Below are 11,739 nucleotides of genomic sequence, written 5' to 3' on the forward strand. Positions count from 1 at the left end.
CAATCCAGACTCAGATACTCAGATTGGGTACTGGTGACAATGGGCAAGTGACCTATACAGCTTGATATCACATGCCTGAATGAACATACCTCTTTGCCCTCTGTGCCTCTCTGTTCTTACCTTCTCTGCAGCCTCTATCCATGCTCATTGTTTTATTCACAGGTCTGCAGATATGTTTTATGAAACCTCTTTGTCATATCTTAAAGACACACATGTCAAAGTTAGTGTCTGTAATGAAATAAAAGTAAAAATGCAATACCAATACTCCATTAAAAATTTTGTGATGTAAAAAGGGACTGTGAAAAACCATTAACCGTACAGATAGAACCTCTTACCAAGATACTTCTTTTCCTCCAGGTGGTGCAGGTCCGCTGGTCATCTGCTCTGACTGCTACGACAACGCCAACATCTACTCTCGAACACGAGAGTACTGCCCCTATAACTTCCTGGGAGAGGATGATCAACTGGACAAGACCCTGCCAGGCCTGAAGGAAAGCTTCAGCGGGCACGCTCAGCACGAGGACGCGACACTGGAGAGCCTTATTAGCAACCAGGACTCCTCCGTCTTTCTCACCTCACATGAAAAAAGGCTGAGCAGCCACACTCCCCCGGAGCACTACACTAATGGTGAGAGCTGGAGACAGAGTGTCTAATTTTAACTGTAGGAAAGAGATGGTGACACTATCCTTTGTCTGAGTTCAGCTGTTAGTCAGGTCCCACATGCCCAGGTTCTGGAGGGTTTATACACTTGTAAAAAAAAAACTTTGAGGATGTTCCAAATCCCCCTAACTGTGGGGAGGATGTTAACCTTTGTATAAATAACTTATTAGAGGCCATTTAACAAAACTTCCCTGCACAGTTCTGCAATCAGGTCTTTAAATTGCCCTCATAACAACCACTCTCAGTAACCGTGTTTGGCTGGCATTAATGTTCATATATTTAAGGTGTGCACCGATTTACTTCATTTAACATATCTTACATGCACTTAATGCAACAATAGCATACCTCTTTATAGTCTGCATGCTGTTTTACATTTTCCCCAAAATGACAATTCTTTGGTAGATAATGATGCATCCTTATAGTTTCACTTACATCTGTAAAAATAGGAACATTGTACATCATTTTCTACATGAATGCACATGTACATAGTCCCCTGTTACTGCTTGTAGAGAGGTTTTGGACACATTAACACCTCTTCATTTCAAGTCAGTCATTACTTTTTACCTGTTGATTCAGGTACCGAGATGAACACATTTACCTGGGAATACAGGTGTTTGATCATCCTAAAAGATAACAGCTGCAAACATCAGCTGGTCTGTTCCCTGATGTAGGCTTAGAAGTTGCTCCTTGGAAATAGAAAAGAAAGCAAAAATGATGGCCTTGTTGAAAGCTCTGTCTTTACTTCATCATATGATAAGATTGGACATTGTCTTTGGCTTTCTATGTAATTTCAGAACTAAAACCCACCAGCTTTGGTGAATAAACTCTTTGTTTTGCAGCCTTACCCTGGGCTGAGAGCTCAACCACTGTATCAGTAGCCAATGTGATTGCAAACTCAACACAGCCAAAACAGATGGTAGTAGAAGAGCTGCACAGCTGTACAGAAGCTGTGTGTTGTGGACTTTGCTGAACTCAGTGGAAATTGTTACCCAGTTAATGATGGCTAGATTTGTAGGAAATGTGTTGATTTCCCCACAAAATTTGGTGTAAATTCACCCTCTTCATTAGGAAAACTGAGTGCACCTGTGATTCCTACTCCCAGCTGACTGTTACTGATTAGGTGATCTGGGAGGCTTTAGGGAGCAGGTTGTTGCTCAGTTCATTTGGGTTGTGTGTGACAGAGAGTCAGCACCATCAGTTGGCTCTCATTTGAGTAGGATTTGAAATTACCTTAGGTTTTGAATGCCTGCTTTGTTTGAGTGTGGGTGTCACGTGACTCCCACCTTTTTGTGTTGGGTCAATTTTGATGTTCATCTATCATTTTGATAGAATTTGTGGGTGGCAGTGAGGAACTATAATACCACAACCCATTTTTTTTTTAACTCCACTTTGTTCTTTGTGCAGTTTTTGTTTCCTCATTGGCGACCTCTGTTATTTAGATTTGTATTGTTTTCGGGGGAGGTTAAAATAACGAGGTTAGCCTAAAATTTGTGACACCTTCATTGCTGGAGCAGTCAAATAGGTCTCCCTTGTGCTTTTTGACCGTAGCCAGGACTCTGCAGCACATAGTTTTTCACTTTTATCAGCAGCTTCAAGAGTTTAGAAGTTTAAGGACACACCAGTGTTTCATAGGCCAACACAATTATGCTACTAGGCGTCGCTGATTCACATACAACTCTGAACAAAGATGGAAAAGATGTGAGATGGCTCACTCCTCATCAAAACTCCACAGAGGAAATCAGTGTCATGTCAGTGCACGTTGATGTAAGCAGTGAATAAACAATTGGAATCCCTTACTTTAATGCATCCTTTTTGTTATCAGATGTGTGTTAATGCAAGGTCGAAACAGTCTCTTATATACTAGTGCAATTTGTATATGTAATTGTCCAAAAATGTTTAGGAATTACTTTCTGTATGAAAATGTCCTGATGGTATAATATACGGATGTAAAGATAATGATTTTCATCTTTGTTTACAGACTCTGAGATCCATGGGGAAAAGGTGAGAAAAACAGTAAATACAAACTATAATAGCTTTTCTGTCTTTTCAGATTCTCTCAGTAGATCGTTCTGGGGAGAAGGTGAAGATCTGTCCTCGAAGCCCCACCTAGGAGCATCCCAGCACCCAGTGACTGTCCACAGGACACCTCCTCTGAACTCCACCACTGACGGAGCGGAGGAGCAGAGTGAAGCAGAGCTGGACTGTTTACCCAGCCAACACACAAACGAGCACAGAAGTGCCTCTAATAGGACTAACCCTCAGGAGCATCCAGCTCCCACATAGGTCTTCAACACTTCACCCACGCTCTGCCTCAGACTCCTCTTAGCTGCAGCCCCCTTACAACCCCCACCCACTACCTCCAAAGAGACTTGTCACTCTCTGCCAAAGATGCTCTCTTCTATGTTTACATTCCCTTCTCGCTCAAGAGGACATAAAAACGGTCTCCACTGTGGAACGACTGCTGTGTCTGATGGGAGAAATGGACCTGTAATGAAAGTGACCTCCTCCTTGACACCTCCACCTCTGCAAGACGCCTGTTTCTTCCGCTCCTCTTTGTTCTCTTCCAGGAGGAGGAGATGAATGTATGCTTTAAAGAGCCGGGTCGGATGCTGCCATGAGAGAAGACATGTCTGTCTTTACAAGCTTTCTGCTCGGTTCACACTGCTGCTTTTGGGATGAAATTAGTCTCTCTAGACCTGGTACGGACACCTGCTGGAGCAGCGTACATCTCTGGGAGAAAATACAACCCTAGCTTTGGAAAAATGGCAGATTAAAATGGGTTGTTGTTCCCTGAAGTTAAGAGGGAAAACATACGTCCAGCATTCTTGCAGCAATCCCGAATGACTCTAAACTATGCTATCTGCTATCCTATTATGCAAATCCCAGAGACACTGACACCAAACTGTGGTGTATATTATAAATATATATGAATATATCCGATATCATCTTTATCTGATCTTGTTTTGTCCTATGTGAAGCGCAATAGTTGAAACTTAATTTTTGTCTTTGTTATGAGCAGGGGTGGGAGAAAGCGTACAGTTTTTTTGCACATTCGACAATCTCTGTTTTCTGTGGGTTGTCCATCTGATGGCCTTTATCTCAAGCATCCTCAGTAACCTCTTTCAGATGACGTTATATTTACCACATGCACTGATTTGTTTTCTTTGACCATATCTTACAGGCACTTAATTTAATGGTGGCAAACCTCTCTATGCAGTCTGCATGCTGTCTCAAAAAGCTCAGATCCTTCCGTAGATGATGATTAAGCCTTATAGTTTCACTCGGGACTGTGAAAAATGAGAATGTAATGTATTATTTTATACATGTATGTGTACATAATGTTAGTTATCTATGAAATTCCACGTCCTCTGAGTCTGCATTCAGAGAGCATTCAGACACAAGCCGCAGTAATCTGACATCTCTATATTTCTGACTTTTCTGCCTTTTCCAGAGAAACTTTTACCTGTTGAGTCAGGTAACTATGAATGCTTTTACTTGGGAAATAATGTTTTTAGATACCCAGATGATACGAAAAGAGTTAGTCTGTCTCCAGATGACAGCTTTCAAGTTGCTCTGAGGATATAGACAGAAAACTGGCCGTCATTTTGAAAGTTCTGTCATTGCTTCATCAAATCTAATTAACTAGTTGTCCTTGAAAATTCTCCAGAGTTGACCTGTTGGGCTTCCTTTTGGAAATTTTGTGATTTCAGAATCTTGCATTGCTTGATTCATCCATCAAAACACACTCAGTTGCCATTTTATTTGTACACCTGCCTGCTGCAAATGCAGTCTAATACAACAGCCCTTTGAAAAATCATACATTCAAGATGTTTATCAAAGACAAAGAAGTGAAAGTGCTGCAAAGTTTTTGTAGTAATCATATATGCAGTAGATTCTATTTTGATACTTAAGGTTAACTGTTGATGAGAACAATTGATCCTCAATTTATCCTCATCCTTATGTCATGTAAATTAAAGGCATTTTAATTCTGTACATAGCTCAGAGTGGTAAGGTTGTTTTCAAAGGGCAGTCAAGAGTTTTTACGTTTTGTTTGAAGTAATTTTAACGTGTGCACCCACCATCACAAAACAGAAGTTTATTTGTTAAATTGTGTTTAATAGTTTTAGAGAGGTTTTTTTTAGATTATATTAATTTTGGAGGCTGTGAAATGACTTTTATTGAAGTGTAATTTCATGTCAACATAAATTAATGTGGGATTTATTGCAGTTCTTTTGCATCATCCTGCATTGGTGTGACTAAGAGCTCCATCTTAAATGGCAACTGGGTGTTTTTCATACATTTTTAAAGAACAAAATTAATGAAATATTCAAACTTGTTTTTCTTGCTCTGTTATGCAGACAGAATTTTAAATGTAGCTGTGATACTGATAAAAATCAAACAATATTGATATTTTTTTTAATTCCACAGCAACAAAATAGAAATATTGCATTCATAATATTAGGAACTTTATCATTTTCATTATGAAATATGGCAAGCACTGTGCTGCACACGATTGCCAACACATTACTATGTGCAGGACTTTGACTTCACTGTCTGATGGATTCATTCCTCTCCTGAGCAGCTTTTTATGAAATAGATGATTTTGTTGTTAAAGCTTCTGTACTTTCCTGTTCTATCTTTAAAATAAGATAAACCGTATCATTTTAAAGTAAGTGGCATGGAAAGTGTAAAGGTTTGAACCTTCTAGGAAATGTTGAAATGTTCTCTGGGTTTGTCAATCATGTTTTTTCTTTTAATCGACACATTCCAAACCTGTTTCACCAAATGTTTTATTACCAGGAAATTTATGACCAACAGCTTTAGTTTTTAAGCCAAGAACTATTCAAACATAACCGTCCTATGGATTTGAAACACTCCCTGATACATGTTTTTGTTCCCTGACTGGTTGCTGCGATCAAATTCCTCCTAGTGAATGCCTATTAGTCGGAAAGAGCTACATGTTTGGGCCAAGGTTGTCATTGTACTTTGATACAGCACTAGTAGAAATCAAACTTTAACAGTAACCACGATACCTGTTAGAAGTACTAGGCTCCTGATATTTGGTCTTTTCTTGTTTTTTAGCATCAGCAAATCCAGGGAAAACTCTTAGAAGCTGTCTAAATATGTTGCTAAGCCATGCAATGTGCAATTTAGCCTGCATGTAGAAGTTTGCTCATTGTTGCTGATGGATTGAGTCCTCTCAGAAGTTTCTGGCTTATGAAATAGATGTAGTTTTTAAAGCTGTAGTGCTTTCTGATACTAGATCAGTAAAATATTGGAGATTGTTTCATTCAAAAACATTTGACGACTATTACGCAGAAAAACTGCACTACTACAGGGTGCTCTTTCATTCTGATCATTTCTGTCTCTAGTTAGCGGTACGCTGAGTGTTTGATGGTACTGAGTTGAGACACTAAAAATCAGTCATGCTGAATAATGAATCCACTGTTTGCTGGACGCCTTATATATATATATATATCGATCACCTTTAACATGTGAAATCTTATCGACACACCTCTACCTGCTCTGTGGTACGTGCGGACATGAATCCTTGCCATATTACAGAGCGTCTTCCTTTGGTTTTGACTCATCAATCATCCTTTCCTTTTAATTCCCAGATCAGCGCATTCCCAACCTGTTCTCTGAATTATACCCCCACATTTTCCAACAGGTGTTTTTCAAGCTCAGACCACATCAAATATAACATTTCTGAGTTCCTCTGTAGTGGAAACGCTCCTTACTAAAGAATTAACTTGTTTCCGATGTTTTCTGGCTCTTGTCTGAGGTCGAATTCCCCCTTTATGAGTGATGAAATTAAAATACTGCAGTCATAAGTCATTCTCAAAGAGCTACATGTCAGCACACATCCAATTCTTGTTAACATTTTCAGCCATCACAGCAGATTAAAATGTGCATTGATATTGTTTTATTCTCTGAACGTCCTCTGTGACTTTATACCAAAGTTTAGCAGTAACTGCTCTGGCAATATTCCAATGCTGCTTTTTTGTATTGTTGTATCTTTGCATTTAGTATTTTATGGACCTTGTTTGCCTGTACATTCTGTAAAGCATGTCTAAAGAGCCTTTTTTTTTGTTACGTAGCAATTATTCAAAATATTAAACATGAATTCTGATAAATGGGTGTGGATCTTGACTGTCTTATTTAAACCTCTGGTATTCTAATTGTACTCAGGCCTGCCTGTGGAATTAACTCCCCATTCATGATTTATTGATGATATCAATGCATGTGTGTTGGATCAGTAGCACTGGTGCTAGCGTCCTGGCTAATAGTTAATAGTTACCTGATTTTGGAGCTGAAAGTGTGCCAAACTATCACTGGGTTCTGATATTCAAATGATTTTTTCATTTCCATTTTCAAATTTGTTTCACCCATTTTTCCCACTTTTATCTTTTTTTTTAACCCTTTTGTACCACTTTAGATGCATGCCTTTGCTTCAGTGGCCCGTTGTTGCCACTTTTTCACCGCTTTTCACCATTATTTTCTGACCATTTTTGCCCCTTCTTGCCTTTTTTCTCCCATTTTTTTCCACACATAACCCACTTTGCCACTCTGTACATACTTTTTTACCATTTTTTCTGCTCATTTTTGTCAATTTTCAGCTTTTTTTTTTTTTTTTTTTGGCTTTTCAGTTATATTGATTTTTCCTTCATTTATTTCAGTTTCTCTTCCTCATTCTCTGGCATCCTGACCTTTCTGAACTTCAGCTTAGCCATGAAGTCTCACATATCTTTCCTAATGGTTTATACCAGTGTGCCTATTCACATTGTTATCAGCAACATTGTTACAAAATAAAAACTGAAATATCACATTTATAAAGTATTTAAGTCCAAAACCAGCAAAAATGTAGCCCAGGTTCCTCCTGTTTTTCTTGGATCTTTGCTGAAATGTTACTACATCTTGATTGGAGTCCACCTGGGGTAAATTAAATTGATTGGACATGATTCGAAAAGGCACACACTTCTCTATAGAAGGCCTCACAGCTTGCGATGATAACCAGAGCAGAAACCAAGCCACAAGGTCAAAGGAACTGCCTGCAGAGCTCAGAGACAAGATGGTTGCAAGGCACAGACCTGGGGAAGGCTACAAAAAATGTCTGCTGCACTGAAGGTTCCCAAGAGCACAGTAGTCTCCATAGTTCTTAAATGGAAGAAGTTTGGCACAACCAGGAATCTTCCAAGAGCTGGCTGTCAAACTAAGCAAGCAGGGGAGAAGGGCCTTAGTAAGAGAAGTGACCAAGAACCTGATGATCACTCAGAGTTCCAGAGGTCCTGTGTGGAGATGGGACACAGTTCTAGAAGAACAAGCATCGATGCAGCCCTCCACCAATCTGTGCTTATGGCAGTGGCTAAACAGAAGCCTCTCCTCAGTGCAAAAAAAAATGAAAGCCCACTTGGAGTTTGCAGAAAAGCACCTGAAGGACTCAGACAGTGAGAACAAGATTCTCTGGTGTAATGAAAGCACGTTATATCTGGGGGGAACCAGGCACTGCTCACCTGTGAAAGATCATCTTAAACAGTGAAGCATGGTGGTGGCAGCATCATGCTGTGGAGGTGTTTCTTAGCAGCAGGGACTGGGAGACTGGTCAGTGTTGAAGGAAAGATGAATGGAGCAAAGTAAAATGATACCCTCAATGCAAACTTGTTTCACAGAGATTAGGACCTCAGACTGGGCCAACATGACAATGACCTTAAGCATGCAGCCTAGACAATACAGGAGCGGCTTAGTGACAGCTCTGTGAATGTCCTAGAGAGGCTCAGCCAGAGCCCTGAATGTCAGAAAATCCCCCAATCCAGGTGCTAAGCCTTTTGCCAAACATGCTTCAACTAAGCAGTGAGTAAAGGGTCTGAATGCTTACAGTATGTCAGTGTGATATTTGATGGTTTCTGCGTTTACTGACAGTAGTGAAAGCTTTAAGACAAAAAAAGATCTTGCAGAGTTGGATTTAGATTGTAATACCAGGCACACCGCTCTTTACCACTAAAGATCTATGGGCAAACCATCCCATGAATTGTTTCTACTGAGTCATGTCCTGCTCAAATCCAGCTAATATGAGCCTAAAAACAGCCTGTCATCAGTTTTGACAGTAGGTAAAGTCCTCTAACATAACTCCAGCCGAATCAGTCTGCCTCTGTTTGTTTGGGTTCTTTCTGCACTCTCTATCCTCATCAAACACACGATAGCATCGTTAATCTCACTCTACAAGATGATAAATAATTCAGCGTGATGTCCAGGGGTGAAACAAGTCTGTATTTAAACACAGACTGATACCTCTCACAGCCAGACAGCACAGACTGCTGCTTCATAAATACTACAGAAGGTGTGTTTCTCACCTCCGGTTATAGACTTCATTATCTCAACCACATGTCGATGACATATGACTCTTGTTCCTTTGAGTCAGTGCACCTAAATCCATCACACTGTTTTAGGAGAAAGTAAACCGTGCGTCATCTATCACATGCTGTGAAACACATCGAACACGAGTCTCCAGAGATGAGGCGACATTTATAGCGTTTAATTAACTTTCAAAGCTTCACTTGAGCATCTCTTTAGAGTTGGGCTCAGTTTTTCATCAAGTGTTGCTGCAACACCAGGGCTAAGTCACTTAAATGTTAACAGATTGAAACTTGAATAAATCAGGTAGTCTTTGAAAATATATCAACTGCTTTACAGGAATACATGAAAGCGATAAAAACTAGAACTACTGTCTGGTGTTCATAAACCTCCACAGTGGTAGGACAGGAAGTGCTGAAGTGCTTTCTGTGGAACTCAAATTCATAAAAATCCTTTGAGCAGGGAATAAACATCAGCCCTATTCATCTTCATATTTGGACAAAAAAAAAATGAATCAGTTCATCTGTGAGTCAGATTGGAAAAAGAAATACTATTGAACCATTCTTGACTATCATGATCACATGCAACTGATGAACTTGAGGCCCAATGGCCTAGACCCTCAGCCCCATTATCTACTCAGGTCATTATTGTGTCAGAGTGGACATTTGTGCAATGCTTGAAAGAAAATCTCTCAAAGTGTCTATGAGCACCCAGCGCCCTGTCCTGGGCCTCATCCAGCTCACTGGAAACTGGGTGCTCAGCACCTGGTGGGCTGGACCAGGCCTTTGGGGCATGCACCACGGTGGGCTCCCCTTGGAGGATAGGGCATGGGCCTGGAAGATGGCCATCAGGAGGCTCAGTACAGAGCCAAAGTTGACAGAGTAAAGTGCCAAACTGGCATATGCTTGACCTGACCTGAGATAATCATTGAGAATAAAAGTCATTTTATTAAACTGAAATGTGAAAAAGGTTTGGTTATTTATATTTTATGTATTTAATGATAAACAATGAATATTTTGTCTGCAGGTGACATGGTATCTTGTCACTTGTTAGTTTCTCCTGTCCCTCTCCTCTTCCTGCTTTTCTCCACCCCTACCCCTCCTTCTAGCCCTCTCTAACCCCAGTGAAGCTTCAGCAGAGAGCTGTCAGTATGAGTCTGGTCTGCTCCACGGTCCTTTAATGATTAACGCTGTTATGAGTCTTTATCATAATATGCTAATGATGGGCTAACATGGTGATTTTTTATACGATGGTCTGTATCATAATATTAATGATTAACGCTGGTCGTTATTATAGTCTTTATCATAATATTAATGTTTAACGCTGGTCTTTGTTATACTCTTTATCATAATATTAATGATTAACGCTTGTCTTTGTTATACTCTTTATCATAATATTAATGATTAACGCTGGTCTTTGTTATACTCTTTATCATAATATTAATGATTAACGCTGGTCTTTTTTATACTCTTTATCATAATATTAATGATTAACGCTGGTCTTTATTATAGTCTTTATCATAATATAAATGATTAATGCTGGTCTTTGTTATACTCTTTATCATAATATTAATGATTAACGCTGGTCTTTTTTATACTCTTTATCATAATATTAATGATTAACGCTGGTCTTTTTTATACTCTTTATCATAATATTAATGATTAACGCTGGTCTTTATTATAGTCTTTATCATAATATTAATGATTAACAATGGTCTTTTTTATACTCTTTATCATAATATTAATGATTAATGCTGGTCTTTTTTATAGTCTTTATCATAATATTAATGATTAACGCTGGTCTTTATTATACTCTTTATCATAATATAAATGATTAACGCTGGTCTTTGTTATACTCTTTATCATAATATTAATGATTAACGCTGGTCTTTATTATAGTCTTTATCATAATATTAATGATTAACAATGGTCTTTTTTATACTCTTTATCATAATATTAATGATTAACGCTGGTCTTTTTTATAGTCTTTATCATAATATTAATGATTAACAATGGTCTTTTTTATACTCTTTATCATAATATTAATGATTAACGCTGGTCTTTTTTATAGTCTTTATCATAATATTAATGATTAACAATGGTCTTTTTTATATTCTTTATCATAATATTAATGATTAACGCTGGTCTTTATTATAGTCTTTATCATAATATTAATGATTAACAATGGTCTTTTTTATAGTCTCTATCATAATATAAATGATTAACGCTGGTCTTTATTACACTCTTTATCATAATATTAATGATTAACGCTGGTCTTTATTATACTCTTTATCATAATATTAATGATTAACGCTGGTCTTTATTACACTCTTTATCATAATATTAATGATTAACGCTGGTCTTTATTATAGTCTTTATCATAATATTAATGATTAACGCTGGTCTTTATTATACTCTTTATCATAATATTAATGATTAATAATGGTCTTTTTTATAGTCTTTATCATAATATTAATGATTAACGCTGGTCTTTATTATACTCTTTATCATAATATAAATGATTAACGCTGGTCTTTGTTATACTCTTTATCATAATATTAATGATTAACGCTGGTCTTTATTATAGTCTTTATCATAATATTAATGATTAACAATGGTCTTTTTTATACTCTTTATCATAATATTAATGATTAACGCTGGTCTTTTTTATAGTCTTTATCATAATATTAATGATTAACAATGGTCTTTTTTATACTCTTTATCATAA

General features: G+C 37.9%; 1 protein-coding gene across 2 annotated transcripts in view; it reads left to right on the forward strand.

The window, feature by feature from the left end:
* lrig2 (leucine-rich repeats and immunoglobulin-like domains 2) overlaps positions 1 to 6,787 on the forward strand; it is a 32,547-nt gene extending 25,760 nt beyond the window's left edge. For both annotated transcript variants that reach the window (XM_041782586.1, XM_041782587.1), the window contains exons 17-18: positions 358 to 627; positions 2,711 to 6,787. In XM_041782586.1, coding sequence (XP_041638520.1) covers positions 358 to 627; positions 2,711 to 2,943 — 503 coding nt within the window. In that variant the 3' untranslated portion in view covers positions 2,944 to 6,787. The remainder of the gene's footprint in view (positions 1 to 357; positions 628 to 2,710) is intronic.
* Positions 6,788 to 11,739: the final 4,952 nt, after the last annotated feature.

Source organism: Cheilinus undulatus, linkage group 3, assembly GCF_018320785.1.
Source record: "Cheilinus undulatus linkage group 3, ASM1832078v1, whole genome shotgun sequence".
Taxonomy (NCBI): Eukaryota; Metazoa; Chordata; class Actinopteri; order Labriformes; family Labridae; genus Cheilinus; species Cheilinus undulatus.